Source organism: Astyanax mexicanus, chromosome 16 (assembly GCF_023375975.1).
Source record: "Astyanax mexicanus isolate ESR-SI-001 chromosome 16, AstMex3_surface, whole genome shotgun sequence".
Classification (NCBI taxonomy): Eukaryota; Metazoa; Chordata; class Actinopteri; order Characiformes; family Acestrorhamphidae; genus Astyanax; species Astyanax mexicanus.
In genome coordinates, this window is record NC_064423.1 from 27,064,494 (window position 1) to 27,086,103 (window position 21,610).

At 37.5% G+C, this 21,610-nt stretch overlaps 2 protein-coding genes across 14 annotated transcripts in view; both read right to left on the reverse strand.

Moving 5' to 3' along the window:
* Positions 1-8,383: 8,383 nt before the first annotated feature.
* use1 (unconventional SNARE in the ER 1 homolog (S. cerevisiae)) lies at positions 8,384-14,582 on the reverse strand. The gene is made up of 9 exons (XM_022669836.2): positions 14,537-14,582; positions 14,250-14,371; positions 12,325-12,374; positions 12,163-12,241; positions 11,898-12,050; positions 11,763-11,778; positions 11,599-11,629; positions 11,342-11,507; positions 8,384-9,059 (listed from the first exon to the last, which is right to left on the reverse strand). Exons 1-9 carry the CDS (start codon positions 14,538-14,540, stop codon positions 8,877-8,879), a joined length of 804 nt encoding a protein of 267 aa, XP_022525557.1. The 5' UTR covers positions 14,541-14,582; the 3' UTR covers positions 8,384-8,876.
* A 1,889-nt stretch (positions 14,583-16,471) lies between these two features.
* The window catches only part of LOC103035794 (unconventional myosin-IXb), a 67,760-nt gene continuing 62,621 nt past the window's right edge, over positions 16,472-21,610 (reverse strand). For 8 of the 13 annotated variants that reach the window (XM_049465428.1, XM_022669844.2, XM_049465427.1 and 5 more), the window contains 3 exons: positions 20,849-20,964; positions 19,962-20,089; positions 16,472-18,849 (listed from right to left, as the gene is read on the reverse strand). In XM_049465428.1, coding sequence (XP_049321385.1) covers positions 18,410-18,849; positions 19,962-20,089; positions 20,849-20,964 — 684 coding nt within the window. In that variant the 3' untranslated portion in view covers positions 16,472-18,409. Of the gene's footprint in view, positions 18,850-19,804; positions 19,868-19,949; positions 20,090-20,848; positions 20,965-21,610 lie in introns of those variants that run through there. The other 5 variants (XM_049465435.1, XM_049465432.1, XM_049465431.1 and 2 more) reach the window with 3 other exon arrangements.

The following is a 21,610-nucleotide window of genomic DNA, read 5'->3' on the forward strand; positions in this document are numbered from 1 at the left end:
TCACACAGCTCCGAGCTGCACAACACACACTGCCACATGAGTCTTAGTGGTGGGCCAATGGTGATCCCATTGCACTGGGTAACTGTGCTGCAACTGATGAGCTACAGTCAGTATCTGTATATACAAGACAAAACATCCATGTTCACAGTGGTGGATTCAGGATGTTTGAAGAGCATGAGTGAGAACATTAAATGGGCACCTACTATACTACATTGGGTCTGTTCATGCTAGAAGGGGTGTGGCTAAGTCTGAAAACATAAATGGACGATAAAATGGATGAAAGTTTATGAATTTCATTATTGACAATTTCCTGTGCCATCAAAGTGCCATGCAGTTTATCTTATTGTGATGGGCAACCATATGACATTTAATCCATGGGTATGGCACTTCTTCATAAGTGGAGAACCTAACCAAGAACTTCTTCATGTTTTCTCATCAGCAGTAGAAATTATATTCAGCGCTGCATTCTTTTTTCTCTACTGGATTTCAATGGCACCTTTGGGACAGTGACTAATATGGGTGGCATAGAAGGCACTTCATAACAACCTTTTCTACTGAAAAGGCAGAGTTTTAAGACAATTTATCAAAATTTGCTTGGTCTCGAAAGCAATTTTGTTTTTGCAAAAAGAAGCACACTAGTGAGCATTTTATTACTATGTGCACAATGTGGCCTCTGCCTTTGACCCATTCATAAAGTAAACACACACAATAAATAGAGTGAGAACATATGCCTGGTGTGGTGGGCAGCGATAGCTTACCGATCACAACACCACTTTACAGCCATTTTAATTAATTAAATCAAACCTATTTGTATAGAACTGACAGGGTTGTAAAGCAACATCACATATCTGAATATAAAAACTTAACTAAAAGGAAAGACCCAGAGGGTAACATAGACCCACTCCACCGTCCAAAAACCTGCGTAATTTTGTGTAAGTGGTGGGGCGACAGCAACAGCTGAAGGCTATATCCATGAACTTCTAGACTTGTTGTATAAAGAAAAGCTCTTCCCCTGCTGAAGCTTTCTGGATTCTGTAAACTATTAGAAATCCAGCATCCTGTGATCCAAGTAATCATGGTGGCAAATATAGGACTTTAAATGATTAACATAGGGTTTGGTAGTGGTAAAATATTGGAAAATCTGAACAAATAAGTTTCATTTGGACACTATTTTACCTCATGCTCCACCATATAAATAATTTTACAAAACATATAATCTTTGTTAGTGTATCAGGCTTCAGGCAGTTCATTGCAATATAAAGTAATAACTTGACATTACACATGATGGGAGCTTTTAATGGCAGTAACCACATCAGGTGTCTGATTGCATCACACCAAAACATTCAAAATGTCTTTTTTTTTTACATTTTAATCCTCTAATTCTACAGAAATATATACGTAAGCATTAGTGTAATCCCTTTATTAGACGTTGGTATGGTTAATAAATCAAAGACTCAGTAAGGGAGAAATAACAAAGCATCCTATGTCTCGAGTCACAGTAGGCTAAAAGGTTACACCGCTATTGTGTGAAATGTTTCAGTTTGACTGAGGTAAAGCGCTAAGTGCACAGCGGCCTTGACGTGCTTTCGCTTTGTTTGTAGCCTTTTGTGTTTTTCTCTCAGCATATCTTAATCACTGTGTACCCGAGCCATTTCCAGGAACACTGCTGCACCTGCTGAGTCTGGCGGCTAGCAGAGCCGCAAGCTAACATTTCTCCAATCCTGTTAGCTGAAACAATCAGTCTGTGAGAAATTAAAACCCCCAGCATGCCCTGACCTCTACACCACAGAGCCGGTCAAACTGGTCAACAACAGCGGGCTCTGAGCTCCTACAGAGATCACTGTGTCCCTGCACTGATTTATTAACAGAGTGGCTAAAGCAAAAACATTCTAAAACAAATTACAGTGATTCTAGTTTCAGATTTGAGAAATTGGCTTATTGCATTAGCAGATATTTTAGTCTGTATAAAAGTAACATTTTTGAGATGGAAGATTGCATGTCATGAGTCATGGGATAGAAGAATGTAAACTGCCCAGTGCCCACACCTGTATACATTGTGAGGTGTTGTCTTGTGAAAGAGGTAAAACACTTGCCAGCTTGCTAATGGCAGGGCAATGCAAATTATCTGAGCGAGTCTGATCGATGCCAGAAAGGGTGACAGAAGGATGGAACATTCTATTTGTGAAGTTAAAGACAAAGTGTCACATGTGGACTGGAAATATATTAAGGCATTACCACCCACAGTGGACAACAGATTTTTTATTGAAGTATGGCTTTGAATTTAAGTAGAAATCAACATAAAAGCAAAGACTGGTGTTGCACTTGACATAAATAAGCAATCTGTATGTGTGTACAGTGTGTTGTGTGTGTACAGTGTGTGTTTGGGCTTTGATAGCTTGACAGCACTCGAGGAGCTAAAAGCAGGTATGTTTGGTTCAGGGTGGAGCCGCAGGGTTCCTGTCGACCTTCTTAGAGTTGTGAGCGCTCAAGAGGATCAAAAATACTTCCTGCTGCGTCTCTGAATGCTGACCTTGGGCTGGCCAGCAGAGCAGCTCTAACAGCAAGTCCAGACAGGCCTGCCCGGACCTTCCAGCACACTCTTAAAAATAAAGGTGCCAAAAATGGTTCTTTGGAACAAGGCCATCAAATAACCACTTTTGGTTCTTGATAGAATCGTTCACCGAGTGGTGGATTAATACAATATTTCTGAAAATGAGTTTAGCATGTTAGGTTGGATTTTTTTTGTCCCATAAAGGATTTATATATTAATACAGATTCCACACTTTTTAAATAAATGTGTTTAGTATAATATATAAACATGACATGTTTATATTTTTCCCCACACAAACAACGTTTTATATTCACTATTTTTATGAGGACAAAAAAAGTGAAAAAACGGCATATGCCATTACTACAGATCTGATCAGTGTTTTGGGGCCAATCACAGATTGCTGATACAGATCGAGAGTGAGGCCGAATGCCACATTAACCCCTAAACAGGTTTTAGCCGATACATGGGCCACGAGTGTAGATGACACAAAACCGCATTTCTCTGGAGTAAGATGTTATAAGTCTCCTAAAGGACAATCTGAGAAGCTCCCTCTTAATTTCTATTCCATTAATAATTTATGATTAATACGAATCAGCCCAAATTCTGCAAAACAAACAAACTAGACAACCTTAACAAAACTAAAGTTTTTTAGCACATGAAATGTTTGATTTGCATTCAGGAAAATATTAATTTTAAAATTAAGTTCAGAAAAGTGCCAATTTTATGATTTTATTTATAATATTTTGGCAGTTGCAGAATTGCTTTAAATTTACATTGTATTGGGGCTGGGAAATAATAATAACATCTTATCAAATATAAGACCTTTATATGTAATGTATGAATAGAAATCCTAAAGATATAGGTGATTAATATCAGGCAGAAAATTGACAAAAATGTCTGCTTAACCTTTCTTGGGCAAAATAAGTAACTTTGCTTTGGTCACGTCTAAACACCTCTAAACTTTACATTTTACATTACATTTACTGCACTTAGCTGACTCTTATTCAAAGTGACTCACAAGGTTATTCCTATTACAGAGGAGGAGCACTCTAGTGTAGTGTATTTGTGTAAGGTTAGCACAGCAGTCACCCAGACAGGTAATTGAACCCAGTCTCCCATATGATGTGGTAGCTCACTAGCAGGTAGTGGTGTTATCCACTGCGCCACACAAACCAGCTTTTATAACCAGCTGGCTGTTTATAAAAGGAAGGGCTTCACTCACCAAAATCAACGTGTGTTTATATGTAACGTTAAGTGTATATTAATGTTCAAGAAAGTTTTTGTTTAAAAGGAGAACCTATCTCGTATATTTTTTATAATTACAATTTTGTTTATTTTAAAGCAAATAAGTTACTGCATTACCAGGGGACTGGACTGCGGTCAAGCCAGCCCCCACTTCAAAACGCTTGGTCAAACTAGCCCCCACGCTGTTTCTTAACAGTCTAAACATTGTGTAAAATTACATAAATGTTATAATTTAAAGGGCCTTTATTTTGAAATGACACATCAAAATGTTCTGATTTTAAGTGAGTGAAACATACAAGTAGTGTACTATCAGGACTATATGAAATTGACCCGTGATATCAGACAGATTCCTTTTAATAACAGTCTAAACATTGTTGAAATAAAATATTGTTATAATTTAAAGGGCCTTTATTTTGAAATGACACATCAAAATGTTCTGATTTTAAGTGAGTGACACATACAAGTAGTGTACTATCAGGACTATATGAAATTGACCCGTGATATCAGACAGATTTCTTTTAATAACAGTCTAAACATTGTGTTGAAATAAAATATTGTTATAATTTAAAGGGCCTTTATTTTGAAATGACACATCAAAATGTTCTGTTATTAAGTGAGTGACACATACAAGTAGTGTACTATCAGGACTATATGAAATTGAACTGTGATATCAGACAGATTTATTTTAAGAACAGTCTAAATATTGTGTAAAATTACATAAATGTTATAATTTAAAGGGCCTTTATTTTGAAATGACACATCAAAATCTTCTGATATTAAGTGAGTGAAACATACAAGTAGTGTACTATCAGGACTATATGAAATTGAACTGTGATATCAGACAGATTTCTTTTAATAACAGTCTAAACATTGTGTTGAAATAAAATATTGTTATAATTTAAAGGGCCTTTATTTTGAAATGACACATCAAAATGTTCTGATTTTAAGTGAGTGACACATACAAGTAGTGTACTATCAGGACTATCTGAAATTGAACTGTGATATCAGACAGATTTGTTTTAATAACAGTCTAAACATTGTGTAAAATTACATAAATGTTACAATTTAAATGGCCCTTATTTTGAAATGACACATCAAAATGTTCTGATTTTAAGTGAGTGACACATACAAGTAGTGTACTATCAGGACTATCTGAAATTGAACTGTGATATCAGACAGCTTTCTTTTAATAACAGTCTAAACATTGTGTAAAATTACTAGGGGTGTCACGATCTCGATATTTTATCGAAATCGAATCGAAATGAGGTCACGATCTCGAGTATCGAAGTCAAAAAGAGGATCGACGATCCCTCCCGCGCGCGCTACGCAAATAGCGCAGCGCGCTACGCAAATGGCGCGGCACCAACACAGCGCATCCTATTCATTTAAATAGAGATAGCCACTGCATGAGCGCAGTCGGCGGGAGTGTGATCACTGTTTTTATCTGTCCAACGGGGGAGGGGGGGCGGGGGGGAGGGGGGGCGGGGGTTGGGCGCGCAGGTTTTGTATCTGTATCTAACGGAGGGGTGGGTGCGCGCAGGTGAGAGCGTGTGAACTCGCTGAAATGCGTGTGTCAGTGTGACTTGAGAACACTGACTATAGATCACAGTGAGGTGGATTAAAAATCTTAAACTTATAATTGACTACACCTGTTGCTTTCCATTGAATTAAAAAAACATCTTTCTCTCAGATAAAGTAAACACAAGCGTGTTTCTGACTAAAATAAAAGCTTTTCAGGAGAGATATAAGTTATGTGTAAATATTTATAAGACAATACCCACATCACTTATCTAACCAGCCTGTACTGATTTCTGCCCCCCAATAATGCTTTCAATAACCTCTTGTAACCCCTGGGAGCCAGGGGTTACACTCTAATAGCCTTTAATAGTCTTCAGTAGCCTTTAAAAGACTTACCTGGCGGCCGTGGTGTGTCCACTAAACTACGTAGTTATAAACATCCTGAGGTTAGCAGCGCGCTAACTGACCTGTTTATAATGTAATCCGAGCAGTGCCTCCGTGTCGGCTGTTCTAACCTGCTGCTGTTAGCTGCTTGGGCTGAAAGATGAACTGTAGTGAGCTGTATTATCCGGTTAGTGGGGTTAAAACCTTTATTTGTTTACAGAAACAGTAAAAACGGACTGGCTGAGCTCTGTAGCCCGTGGCTGGGCTGTACTGAAGTAGTGACTGAGTGAAGAGAGCGGGGCTTGTGCTGCTGCTGCTAGTGGTTTGATGAAGAACTGCAGCTTCATGTAATGAGCAGTTTCACCAGCCATCCACACACAGCTCTGATAAACTGCTTGTTTTAATAGTGCACACTGTTGCTACCAAAAAAAGTCACTAGATGGCATTACCATATATATCTTAATAAATAATAATAATAATAGTTATAATAGTAAAATAATAATAATAATAATAATAAATATATTATTTAAATTTTAAGAGGCATAAAATAATAACAAGAAAAAAAACAAGAAAATCGAGAATTGAATCGAATCGTGACCCTCAAATCGAAAATGAAATCGAATCGAGGATTTAGAGAATCGTGACACCCCTAAAAATTACATAAATGTTACAATTTAAAGGGCCTTTATTTTGTAATGACACATTATAATGCCCTGCTATTAAGTGAGTGACACATACAAGTATTATTATTAGTAGTAGTATTGTTAGTATTATTATTATTATTATTATTATTATTTAATAAACATAATTGTTATAATTTACAGCGCTTTTATTTTGTGTACTACCAGGACTACATGAAATTGACATGTGATATCAGACATAACATGTGATATTATGTGGATTCCTTTTAATACCACTCCACAGCATAATGTCGTGATATTAAGGGGGGGGGGGGGGACTTTTATTTTGAAATGTGTTCCTTCTCACGCTTGCCGCAATGTTCAGTGTATGCGCGCTCTAAGAAACAGCGTGGGGGCTAGTTTGACCAAGCGTTTTGAAGTGGGGGCTGGCTTGACCGCAGTGGGACTGGGGACTGTAATATACTGTGCATTGTCTCTAAACATGAAACTAACTACTTTTTACAGTGAAACAAATTAAAAACACTGTGACACTGCAGCTAAGAGAGTCTGTGAATCCCCCTGTAGTTATAAAACAGAACTGTGGAGCATAAAGTAGAAACACGACCGGAAAATAACAGATAAAATGCTAAAACTCCGTTATTATAAACGGTTGCGGTTTAGTGTGGTTAGTGGTGTTTGTTAGTTCTGTTACTTACAGTATGGGCTGAATGCTGGACTGTCGAGAGCTGTATTATCAGGTTAGTGGGGCGAAAATTCTTCATTCTCGTTTTTCCATCAGTTTTAGCTAAATATTTCACAAATATAAACGGCAGAAACTCCAGACCGGCCGAGTCTCCAGTCTGAGACATTACTCCAGCCCTAACCAGATGCTGATGAGCAAGGATTGGCTTCAGGTGTGCTCCAGCTCCAGAGCTCTAGCGGTTGAACGAGGAACTGCAGCTTCCTGTGGCCAGTGATTCATGCAGCACTGCTGTAAACCTCAACACCTAAAATAATTTTTCCATTTTGATATTTTGGAGACACAGGGTTTTTGTGTGACACCTGTTTTAGATCTAAACATTTTCCTGCCAATCTTTAAACACCACCTGATGATAACTGTAATGTGTAGTTTCAGTAATTCTTACAGCACTGCTGTAAACCGTAACTCCTGAATATGAACTGTTAACCTCTCAAGGTAATGGGTCATTAGAGAAACATTGTCCCATTGCTGATCACTTTTTTTTGGCTGAAAATCATCGGACAAAGATACCAGAGGTGCCAAGTAATGAAGTTCAAATTTTTCGTTACCTTACTTAATTAGAAATTTTGATTATCTATACTTTACTGTAGTAATAATGAGGACTTTTCACTACTAGTCCTTACAATTTCATACAATTACCTGAATTTTCTACTCCTTACATTTTAAAAATAGCCTAATTTATTAAAATCCATTTTAGCCTGTTTTCATTCCAGCTTCTCATCATTTATTTAAAAAAATCTCATCATTTATTAAAAAAAACTATCCAGATATATTGTTCCATCCAGAAAGAGTGAATTTGATTGTGTTTGATCTAGCCGTTACTAAATATCTGCCAAATCAGCTTATGACAACTTAACTCGGCCCATTCATACTGAAGTTATAAGAAGTGCTTCAGCCTGAACTGCTCAACTTTTTTTTTTTACAGTTATCTTTAATCACATTTAGAAATATGGGCTAATGTATTTTAATTATGAATGGACCAATTACTACATTTTTTTTTTTTTTTACAGGTTACTACATTTTACATTCTCACTATATATTGTTACGGAAGTGCAGGTTTTATAGTTTCATTTAGAGAAATGACTCATTAATCTAAGTCAACTCATCAATCATTCAAGGGATTTAAACAAATTAAATCAAATCTCCACTTTTGTTCTTATTGATTTCTCTATAATTATTAGAATCTGGGTCTTAAATTATTAAAATTGTCTTTATATTGTCTAAAATTTGGAACGAACGAAGGAACGAACCAAAAGAAAATAGAAATGCCCTAAAATGAAAAAATACACAGATTTCAATTTTCCATACTGTACACTGACATCCATTCAAATTTAAAAAGATTTTTCGACATTTTGGAGATACAAGGTTTTTGTATGACACATACTATATATTTGAACATTTTCCCGTAATTACAGATATACAAGGCTTTTCATAACAGTGATGAGTTATGAGTTTTTACAATACTGCATTTTGTAAATGAGCCCTCTAACCAATCACAGTGTTTTATTATGTGCTGTGAGCAATCTGACCAATCACAGCTCCCAAAGAGCTTTGCGGTGTTCATGTGCTCCAACAAAAGTGGATACTTTCAGTCAGAACAACGCAGGCCAATCTTTAACTTTTTTTTTTATAATAACTGTAAAGTGTAGTGAGATAATAGCAATATGTGGTTTCAGTCCAAATCATTCAGCCCCATTTCCAACCAGTCTAATCCTTCAGAGGCGCCTGCATGTTAAACCTACTGTTTGAGTCGGATATGACTCGTGCAAAAAACACACACACACACAAATATGCTGCATCATCTAAGTCTGGGGAAAAGCCGTATGAACAGAATCATGCTGATGAAGGTAAAGGAGACTAAAATCAGCATCAGCCAGAAAAACCAGTTGACAGATTTTTTGGCGTGCTGCTCCAGACGCTCCGACTCCAACTTCAGCTTCTCGAAGTTCATGTCGGCCTGCCTCATCGACTGAGTCAGAGTCTAGAACAGAGAGATAGAAAAAAAATAGGTTTCAACAGGGGTCTGGTGATTACTCATATAACAAAAATAGGACCTTATTTTCAATTACCTAATGAAATCAGCAGTTTATATTCAAAAATTCATTAGTAAAAACAATTGCTCTATATAGAACCATGACAACTTTAATATATGCTTTAAAAAAAAACCTTCTCTATGTGACATTGACATGGCAAACTAACTGACACAAACTATTTTCATGTCCCATGACATTTGCCAAGTTCCAGGGACACTAAAGCATGCTGCACTGAGCAGTGAAATGTGTGTGGGGCCTCCGGCATTCAGTGTGGATGCGATTTCTGGACTAGTCAATTCTAGACAGTATATTGCTATATACAGCTCTAGAAAAAAATAAGAGACCACTTAAAAATGAAGAGTTTCTCTGATTTTTCCAAATTGAAAATCTCTGGAATATAATCAAGAGAAAGATGGATGATCACAAGCCATCAAACCAAGCTGAACTGCTTGAATTTTTGCACCAGGAGTGGCATAAAATAATCCAAAAGAGAACATGCCAAGATGCATGAAACTGTGATTAAAACCAGGGCTTTTTAACCCCTGATGCAATACTACATGATCAACCTAGCCTATGACTGTTTCCATGTCCAAGTATAGAGCATCAACCAGTGATTTAGAACCAGAGTAAAGATCCAGAGTTTGATGGTTAATTATTTATATACATTTTTTAAGCAGGGTCTTGTATCATTTTCTTTAATGTTAAGTCAAAAGTTTGTGACCCCTGTTCCTCTGTTGCTACATACAGTGTAAACAGTGTTTGTTACCTAGAGAAACAGTCTGTAAGATCACAAGCAAACTGACTAATGAAAAATACATGACTGCCACCTTGTGGACACAGCCAGACACTACAGACACTAATAATATCAGTCAACTGGATTTAGTAAACAAATGAGTCAGCACACAGCTAGCACACACGGCTGCAACATGTTTCATAGTTATTTATAAAATGATTGTAATCACACTGTCTGTCATTCCTGTGAGGATGTGAACCAGAAAGTGTCCCATTTCTGTCAGTCTCTGATTATACGCTATCTAAACTATGTACCTAAGCTCCACCCACAGAAAATACTTTATAGCCAACACAAAAGTCATGACTGTTGAACAGAAGATGAGATAGAAATTTTACGGTGACAAATATCACACTTTCGACTGTAGTATCAAAGGACTGAACAAGTGTGTAAATAACAAATGTAAAAGAAGAAGAAATGTTCTCTAATAGTTCTGCAGGATAATGTTTATTATGTTTTTTTGGCCACAACAGCTCATAATTAATCTTTACTGTTTGGTGAAAAGACTGCTCTCTGTGTATTATTTTTATTATTATTATGAACAAAAGATTAATTAAAAAATGTATCTGAGAAAGATAAACAAATAGAGAATAACAAGCAGCTGCTATTACATATGCAGGTTTATTACCAGAGATGTATACTAACAAAGTAAAAGTACTTCAGTACTTTTGTACCTAAGTACTAAAATGCTGTATCTACTGGAGTATTATTTTTTCTGCTACTTTCACTTTAACTTCACTGCATATTTTGGATTAGCTTAATACTTTTTTTCTGGTATATTGTTTATGTGCTGCTTAGAATTATAAAAATGTTAAGACTCATTCCAGACCCACATTATCACGAAAGCCAGAGCAGTAGATGCTCTGCACTGTCACCAGGTTTGATGAAGCTCCTCATCAGTGAGCGAATAAAACAATTAAGCTTGCTGCTGCTCCCGTTCTGCCTTTCACTCTAACAACTTTTGACTGCTTTGTGTAATAACTACATAACACAGTACTGTACTTTTACTTCACTACTTAAGGGGTACATTATACTATAAACTACTTAACTACTTTTGATAGAGCACTCATACTTTCACTCTAGTTCTCTAGCACTTTATACATGTCTCTGTATATATATAGACGTGTATATATTTTGTATAAGAACTGTTCTTTTCATAGATATTATAACATTTTTGTAACAAGCTATAACAAGTGTTAAATGTACTTGTTCATATTCTATCATGGTTGTTTCCAAATCTGACATTTTGAATCACTGGTTATCATTACCGGTTGATATTATCCCCTAATTAATGGATACTTATTTTATCATAAAGTGTTTTATGACCATTCCATAAAAAAAAAATAATCCGCTGCAGGACCGTGACACAGCTGTTTCAATCTGCTTCACACTTAACAACATTCCTTAACTGTGTCAATGTCACTGCAGCACATGTCTGACCTGGTTGTCCTGTTTGATGATGTTCTGGGCAGCGAGGGTGTTGTTTTTGAGGTTGCGTGCGAGGTTCAGCATGTCTTCTGCCAGTTTCTCCTGCAGGTTGTTGTGATGCTGAAGCACTGCATCCAGCTCTGCTGCACTCTGCCCCTCATCTACAGGAACACTCCGACTGAGAGGAAAACAGAGATAGAAAAATGATGATAGAAACAATAACTGCTAACTTAAATACTACAAACTATACCATCACATAAGCATCTTACCTTCTGTGTCTGAGTTCTGTGTCAGATGAACCTGGAAAAAGGAAAACGTTACCAATTTCTTCCACATTCTACTATACATATTTATAAAGTGTTTGTATATATATAGACAGTACATACACAACAACTGGAATTATGTTGGTGTAAAACTTAAAAATAGTACATACCAGTACTTGAGGACGCCTGTGTGACAAACAAATCAACATATATTAATCAGCCAATCATGACAACAATCTGGATCAATCTGCTCTATTTCACACTATCAAACATCTGTAAACCATAGAGCTGACTGAAGTGCTTACAATGCCCAACAGCTCTGAGCGCATCTCCCCTGTGCACCGCGCTTTACTCTGCATGTGGACAGTCTTAGAGGCCGGCATCCGCTCTGTGGCGATTGTAGGCGTCCGGCCAGGGGCCAGAAACTGATTAGCTAAAGCTTTCTCTGTTGCTGAAGACTAAAAAAAACAACAAAAAAAAAACACGATAAAGAAAATTCAGCACACGCATCAATATTATTACATATTATTCAACATAATAATATTACAACTGTATCATTTTATTAGTTACCAGTTTCTCTGCCTCTATAAGGCCTTTGAGGAAGTCCACTTTACGAGTGTAGTCCGTTAACATCTCTGCAGAGGGTTTGCTGGAAGAATACGGTCAGGCTTCACACACAACAGTTAAATATTCATAATTAAATATTCAGTGTGTGATGTAATACAGCTTTACCTTGGACTCTTCTTTAGAGCCACTAGCATCTCTTCCAGAGCAGCAACATACTGAAAAAAGAAAACACATTTAATAGCCTTTTCTGTAGATTTAACAAGTCACTAAGCATGGGTAATATAGTAAAACACCACACAACATGTACATCACTCTCATCCCATATTTTACACTAACTTTAAAAAAAAAAAAAGGTTTCTCAAAGATTCTTTATCAAATGTAAAGTTCACAATGGGCTTCCTTCCAATGCAGTTTATGTAGTTACTATACACTAGCTGTTATTGTTGTTTACAGGCTTTTCTGTTAGACTTTATAAATCACATACATATATACAAATCTTCTTAACGCATCAGGCATTGCAACACCCACACGGGTGCATACACACAAACAGTGGAGCATGTGCAGGGTTCTAAAATCATACACTAGTGCATTAATTCATCATCATGTGGATATAAAAATTGTGATAATTGCTCATTTTTTCCTAAAATAAAGATAATAAAAAAGTTAATTCAGAACAGTTTATTTACATGCACCAGCCTTACAAGTACAGCAACCACTAACTTAGAGCTAAGAGGTAATGAAAATGCTGTTTTTTTATTGCTCACTTAGACAAAGAGTACAGCGGGTAATTATTCAAGATACAGACACAGCTTTATTACAGTTCACATTCATTTAATATCCATCCCATCGCTCTAACTCATCCCCTGTCTCTCTATTCACAGTCTCTCTAGATTCTCTTTTTCCAATCAATCCAGACTGCCTCTCTCTTTCCTTACCTTTACAGTCACTTATTCTCTCTCTCTTTCTCAGTCAGTCCAATCTCTCTGCCTCCCTTTACAGTCTTTATTTTTCCGGAGTGTCTATTTGCACCCGGGTGCAAATAGCACGTGCCACACAGCAAGGCTATTTTCACCCCTTAATTAAAAAAAAAAAAGAAAGAGAACTCAATGCGAGGGAGCGAAAAGGCGCAAATTCACAGATGGGGAAACGGAGACCATAGGAAATGGTAAGCAGAATTTGGTTATTATTTATGTATAAAAGGCCCATCACTCAATTTAACTCTACATTTTAAGATAAATTTTTAAGACAGAGTGTGAGAATTATTATCTATCAAACACTGTTGACTGAAAACGAATAAACTAAGCTAGTGTTTTGGTGGATCTCAGTTTAAGTTATTTGATTGAATTAAAGTTTGAGGCAGTTAGGTAACTTGTATCTAACCTTATCTTAGTTATTAAGTAAAACGTTTTGTATTTTGTTGCTTATTCTGATTAATTTAGCTAGGGTTACACTGCTATGTACACCCGGGTGCAAATAGCACACACTGCTATGTACACCCGGGTGCAAATAGCACACACTGCTGCATACACCCGGGTGCAAATAGCATGTGCCTTATTTTTCTCAGTCTCTCCTTCTTCCTCTCTAAACTCAGTCCAGACTATTTCTCTCTCCCTCCTGTTAGTCTGTTTCATGTTCTCTTTCCCAGTCAGTCCTGTCAGTCTGTCTGTCTGTCTGTCTCTCCTCCAGACAATCCAGTCTGTCTCATTTTCTCTTTCCGAGACAGTCTGTCGATCTCTGTCTGTCTCTCTTTTAGACAATCCAGTCTGTTTCTTTCTCCCTTCCCTTTACAGCTTGTCCTTTTTCACAGTCTGCCACCTCCTTCTCCCTCTTTATAACTTAGTTCAGACTCTCTCTCTCTCTCCTTATACAGTCTCACTTTCTGTTCCTTAGTGAGTCCAGTGTGTATGTCTGTCTCTCTTTTCTCCCTTACAGTTTCTCATTTTCCTCAGTCTCTCTTGTTTATCTCTCTTTCATACTATCTCTCTCTCTCTCTCCCTACACTCTCTCATTCTCTGTTTCAGAGGGTCCAGTCTGTTTCGTTCCTCCTCTCTCCCCTTACAGTCTCTCTTTCTCTCTCTCTCTCTCTTTACCTGTTCGAGTCTCCAGCTCTCCTGGCCCCGGTCTCGGTCTCTCTTCTCCCCCGCTCTGCTCTCGCTCTCCGCCAGCAGCCGCACAAAGTTGATCTCCAGTCTGGACGCCGCCATGACAGAAGCTGCAGCCCGGAGGAGTGACGTGGACACAATTACAAAATAAAAGTTGACAGCTCGGCAACAGCGCGGTGAGATGTGTGCTGAAAACTACAGATAACAGGACGTATTGAATTGAATATGATTTTATATTTAATATTTACGCCTTAGTTTAGTGACTCATTACTCACTCATGTCTCGCTATCTGTCTGCGTTACACACTGCACAGCTAGTTAGCGGTTTATTGCCGGATGTGCGACACCGCCTCCAGATTTTCAAAATTAGAGTCGCTACGTGTAACTGAGCAGAAAAAAATAATTTACATTATGAGTAATTTATTTAATTACAGTTGTAACTAATGTAAAAGCTCTACACACTAATAATTACAATAATCAGTGTCTGAAGGTCTTTTTAATTACACTACGCTCACATCTCCTATATTAATTATATAGATCTACTGTAGGTATTAGTGAGGTGGTTATATTATTATAATATATACAGAAATACTGATAATACTGATCAGACTGTATTTATTTGTCATGTTGGTGACATCACCAAGGTCTGCGTTATGATTGGTCACAGCTCTTCTTAGTTTGGCTTATTTAATTTTAGATGTGTTGAGAGATGCTGGATGGAATAATCATGTTCCACTGCAGTTCTAGTAGTTTCCAGCAAATATAACTACAGTACCAGTCAAAACTTTGGACACACCACTTCTCATTTAACGTGTTTTTGTTTATTTTTTTATATAACTTTATAATGAAATTATTTCGAAAACAATAAAAACAGTGTTTTTTACTTTAGTTTCTCTTAAGTACTACATTTATCTTTGAGAACAGATCTGCACACTCTTGGTCAGCATCCTGGAGGAGTTCCTGGAGGTGCTAAACAATAGCTGCTACTTTACTTCACGCTGTAAAGCTCCAGCTCATCCCAAATCTCCTCAAATCACCATCCCAGTTGATCCGGTTTAGGTCAGGGGACTGTGGAGGATAAACACTTTTTTTTTACTACATAATTCCATATGTCCCTTAATAGTTCTCATGTCTTTAATATTAATCTACAATGTAGAAAATAAATTAAAGAAAAAAAGGAAAGAAAAACACTGATTAAGAAAGTGCATGCAAAAACTAGATCTAATACTGTACATAATACATTTCTACTTCTTCTAGACATGTTTCTAGAGAAGATATTATTTATATTTGATTTGACATAAAATATATCTTGTGTAAGGCCTTCACTGTCGAGAAGAGGCCTTTACTACAGCAAAGGAAGACAAACTAATAAGGATGCCCTTGATTTAGGAAGAAAGCTTAGGTATAACCTACATGCTCTCAGTAAAGGTAAATATTAACAGCACTCTAACAGTAAAACTGTACAAAAATGTGGGCACAGGAAAAGGTGGTCTCGTAGAGCAAAAACGTTGGTATATGTTAATTTGGGTCAGTGTCATATGCCATATGTTTTGAATATGCAAATACATACAATGTTACAGATGTGAAGGCAAACTTTGATTTATTTGTTGCAATTTAATGCTTTGTACGGGACTGCTGAATACTGATAAGTTGATATTGAGGTCAAGGGTGCTGAGAAGGATTGTGTATTGTGTATGTGTAATTTCGCAGTATGCTGAAATGAAAGGCTAGGACCTACAGTGTTTGACTGTGCATCACTGTCTTTCATTTACTGATCAGTATGAAATAAATAGTTCTGCTCACATAGCTCACAGTCAAATAAAGAGTCAAAAATATGCAAGTAATTTTTTGACTCAACATTGTTAGGATAGCATAGTGGTTTTGAACGCGAGATGACCCCTGGAGGTCCGGTCTGGTATTGCTGGAGGGCCATTGGACTGTCGCAGTCTGCTTTGTTAGGAAATTAAATGTTTACATAAGACATTATTAAAGGATTTTATAAAAGTAATTTAAATGGTAAATAAATGTGAATAACCTTTTACCCCTTTCTGGTGGATGAAACTGTGGGAAATCTGGGGTCTGTGAGTTGCAAAGCTTTGGAATCCCTGATGTAGCACTATAAGGTTGATGTGGGACATTAGCAGTGAACAGAAGAAACTATGGGATACATTAATTTAAAAACCAACAACACTAAAAATAAAACAAGGAGGCTTGTGTGCAGCATGTACAAATTGTATTGTAAGAAAATAATTAGTTGAATCTGTCCGTTAAATGCAAAACAGATATTTGTGACTCATGAACACAAATACAAGCAAACGAAGCCAAGCAAGCACAGTCCTAGTTCTGTAAAACATAATTAACATTCATTCATTCATAATCAACCAGCCACATCATTATAATCATCATCATCATCACCACACTTCCTCACAGGACCTACACACACCAGCAGGTTTTAAACTTGACATTAGTAAACACGTGTGGCTTTGCCACATTACGCCACTCATTCTATACAACTCCTCTCAGACAGACATTTTCACTGACCCAGAGCGCTCTACTGTTCACATGAGGACAATAAGCTGGGAGAGAGATTAAACAGTACAGGAAAGCTGGGATACAGTTAGTTTTGTGAGGGAAAACTATCCATGGTATGGCATCATCTCTCCAATGAGAAAAGTGGCTTGTGCTGTTTTTGCTCCCGAGAAGGCTAAAAACGGTCCATTAGCCATTAAACAAAGAAACCAAGATGGGCCCAGAAATCCACTGTCCACTTCACAGCAGGTAAACGGCCACTTCAGAAAGAGTCTGGTCGAGCTGTATCTGCTTCTCTTTTTTTTAAGTGTTGAAAATGACTGAGCAATTTCCAAGCATCCGTGTCCTCATTAGTGGTCTCCAGGCACTGGAAACATTCAAGGTTGTACTGTAGGACTACTTTGTCTTGGTACACACTGAAGGCACGTTCGCTCAGGCCAGTTGATGTGCTTTGTGTTTTTCTTTTTTTAGAAGGTCCATTAAAGAGATGAAAAGGTGCAACATTCCTGCTACTTTTCATGTAAAGGAAAAAATATATAAAAATGAGCATTAAAACAATAAGATTCATGGTTTAGCTCATGTGGCTGCAGCACAAATCTTGCCTTTTAAAAAAGTATCTTAAAAAAAGAAATCCCACCATTAATATAGTTACAGAAAAAGTGCTTGGTAAAACAATCATCCTGACAATGGCAAGCTCAACTGAAAAGAGTTCAAGCTGCAAGCAGTTTATTCAGAGGAATCCCAGAGTGCCTCATGTCCCTCCAACAGACCAAGAGGACATCCACCCAGTGTTCTTCAGCAAACACCAATAAATCCACACTGAGGAGTGCTGCTGTACCGGTGTGGACTGTTGTGCGAATGTCGAGAATGATCTCCCTCCTTCCCACTGTTGTATAAGTAATGTTCTATCATCATGTTAACACTGGTTATGTCTGTTTTAAACCTACAACACTTGTAGGGGAACATGTTGGGGGGGTTTATTGGGGAAATTTGATTTGCTCATGCTCTGCTGAAAAATGCCTTTTACTGTAGCAATGGCTATTGGCTGTACAAGCTTTACAAAACCATGGCAAAGCACCTTGTAAACTTGATGATACACTTTAGCACAAATCTTGGTTTAAAAAAGAAATCTACAGTAATTACATTTGGAAGGCATTTATTCTTTGTGTGTGTGAAAGGTTAGAGTGTTAGAATAGATTGGATGCTTCTGTACTTCTTGCATCACAGTCTGAACTACATCAACATCACCAAGCCATGGCAGCAATTATAGAGGTAATTATTGGTAGAAAGATGCACTAATATTATTAATTTTCCCTCCAAATTGATTTTCTCAAACCTAAACAAAGATTTGTGCAACATTTTTTTTGCCATCTTTATAAAAAGCTGGACCAACCTCAGTGTATGTGTAGCTAGAGAATGGACTGTGTTAGGTTGGTGCGCCATGACCCTTTAAAGCTGGAGCCTCAAACTCCTGTTTCCAGCAAAGTTTGGTGATCTGCCTGCTCCAGCAAACCTGATCAAATCAGCACTTATCAAGTTATTTATCAAGTTAACATTACAGGTATTTTAGACTGAGCAACTCTGAAACTAGAGTTTAAGGCTCCTGCAACGGAGAGCCAATCAAATTCCGTCTTCAATATGAGTGATATCCGGGTCTGAGAAGCGTCTGGGTGATTTCAGGAGCTCCTGTGTGCTGGGAGATGAAGAGCCAGAGTCAGGAGTAGAGATGAGCTCAGTCCCGGGAGCTATAAAAAGCGACTGGATGCTGTCCTTGCGTCGCCCTGGCTGTGGCCGCCGCTGCACCAGTGTCATGGACTGGGACTTGCGGGGTGGCAGCGACTGGACGGCCGGATGGGACAGTACACCTGGAGGCAGCCGGACGGTGGAGGGGATGATGGGAAGACGGCGATGGAGCAGGTCCCTGGAAGCAGACAGGGTAGGCTGAAAGAGGCTGGAGGTTTCTCCTGCTGTTGGAGATAGCTGGGTGGAGGACAAGCTTATAGATTTAGCAAGGGAAGCAGGTTTGAGAATTCTTGGCACTGTGGTATGAGAGGTTTTTCCTGGAATAAAACAAAATATTAAGATTAATATTAATATTAGTGTGGGTGAGAGAAACGATCCAAATAACCCAAAAACCACCACGTAAACATGCAGGTAATCATGCTCAGTATATATCACCTAACAATGAAGTGGTTTCTTCATGCACTGCACATTTTAATGTCTTCTCAGCACAGATTTCCAACTCAGGAACTGATCTGTTTAAGTTTCAGTTTTTGACAGACAACCCAAAATATGAATATAATGCATATTATTCTTTCTTTTGTTGTACTTTTTATACCTGTGACATTCACACATTCTATTTATACACTGAAAATTGCAAATAATAAAACTGTAAATAAACAATAAGGGATTAAGTGGGAGCAGAGCACAGAATTACTGGGAAATTAGTGATTTAGGCTCTAGTGTGAAGTGACTAAATAGGTGGATATAAAAGTAAATAAGAAAGTAAATTTGTTGATTTTCATATAATATAAAAAATATAATTAAAAAATGAATTTATAAAGTCTCCATATACGGATAAGTATGCAGTGGGCGTTAAATAGTATGATAAATTCCAATAAATAAACCCTTACACAAAACAATGCATGTGTGCACAGTGTTGTCTGATCTTTACATTGGGCTTAAATTAGTTTAAAAAGTCCTACATTGCAGAATAGGCCTCTGGTCCAGTACATAATATAAACTAGTAAATGATTGGATTCAGTTGGAACAGGTGTGCTGTGAACAGATGAAAACTAAGATGTGCAGGACTGACACACAGTTGAGAACCACTACGTTAGTGCAGGAAACACACACATAAAAAGGATAAATAAACCCAAACCAGAAACAAATCCCACAGTATTTGATATATTTGGTATCATGCTCATTCTCATGCCTAACATTTGCATGTTTCCTATCATGCACCACCACAACACACCACAAACCACCCACTACACACGTTAGGTAAAATCACAACCTGCTACAGAGCAGCCGGAACTGCCACCCTCTTTAACTGCGCCAGCAGCGTCCTGTCCACACCTGTACCACAAACACCCACAGACATGGGTCACTCCTCATGGCCACATCAGAAACAAGCTGGGAAAAATCAGGGTTTCTGTACCTTAATACTGACCTTCCGTGTCCGAACTAAGCACCCGTTCGTCAAGCAGACTCTCAGAGCTAGCTGAAGCCTCAGAGTCCAGGTTCTCCTGATCGGAGCCTGGCTGCTCCATATCTGGCAACCTGCAGGCCAGGTCCTCCCTGAAGCAAAGAACAGGATTATTCAGATCTGATACAATTAAATCATTCATCATATACATAACATACAGCTCTGGAAAAATTAAGAGACTACTTCAGTTTCAGAATAAGTTTCTCTGATTTTACGTTTAATGTTTATGTTTAATAAATATGTTTATTTATAGGAATATGTTTGAGTAAAATTAACAACGTTGTTTTATACTATAAACTACTTACAGACCTCAAATAATGCAAAGAAACAAGTTCATATTCACAAAGTTTCAGAGTTCAGAAATCAATATTTGGTGGAATAACCCTGTTTTTATTCACAGTTTTCATGCACCTTGGCATGTTCTCCTCCACCAGTCTTACACAATGCTTTTGAATAACTTTATGCCACTCCTAGAGCAAAAAGCAAAAAAATCAAGCAGTTTAGTTTGGTTTGATATCTTGTGACCATCCACCTTCCTCTTGATTAATTTCCAGAGGTATTCAATCATCATTCTTAAGTGGTTATTTTTTCCAGAGCTGTATATGAGTTATATACTATACATTATTATCAATAACAGATTTGATTTGCATAAAGAAATCACATCATTCAGAACATCATCTAGAAGTCATTTTTAAATGTACAGTGTAAGCTTCCGGAGACAAAAAAGGTGTGTCTTGATAGCATAAACTCCACCCCTGCTGCTTTAATAAAATTTAAATTGCTTTAATAAAGTACCCTTACATATGTCAGAACAGCAGACACAGAAAAGTTTAATGAAGTGTTAATCATACTTCTCCTGTTTGATGGATTTGATCCTCTCTACCAGATTCCTCTCTGCCTCTGTGTCAGAGTCAATTGGTTCATTCTCTGGAACAGCGCACAGATCGGGCGAAGGCTTCTCCCGCATCTGAAGTTCAGAGAGACACAAACATCAATTAATTACAAACGTTATAAATAAACATAAAATTATGCTTGATGGAAGAAGCTGTATTGTGCATCTCTTTACCTGCCAATAGGAGGAACAGAGCAAGCTGATAATGCAAGAGTTTTTTTTTTACTTTGATGACCATATTGCATAACCACATGCCTCTAACAGGCTGTTTACACCTTAATTAAAATGTGCAGCCTTACACATTTTCTGATGGAGCCATCATAAGAATCATGAGAACCATTTAATGTTACTTCTAACCTCATTTCCTTGTTCCCCTCCTTCACTTCTCTATCCCATTATTTCCCTTCGATTTTTTCCATCAATAAACGAAAACAAAGATTTGTAGACCAAATTTTATGACTTTTCTAAAACTTATCCAGGACTGTAAAATTTAATTTTCAAATTGTGTGACTTTTGCAGGTTTTTCATGACCGTATGAACCCTGTAACTTTTTTACTTCTTCAGAAGTTAATTTAAACCCCAGTATCTATATTTGTACATGAGTAATGAATGTCAAGACTTTGGACACCTTTAATGCCCATGCATTATATAAAAGAAGTGAGCGTTAGCAGAGGCCAGGAATATACCTCATACAGGTATGCTTGAAGTCTACTGCCTTTTG

Coding starts and splice junctions, on each gene's coding strand:
- use1 (XM_022669836.2), bottom strand. Junction 12,242..12,324: donor GCTCTAAAGAAGAGTCCAAG/GTAAAGCTGTAT, acceptor GTATTCTTCCAG/CAAACCCTCTGCAGAGATGT. Junction 11,508..11,598: donor ACAGAACTCAGACACAGAAG/GTAAGATGCTTA, acceptor TTTTCCTCTCAG/TCGGAGTGTTCCTGTAGATG.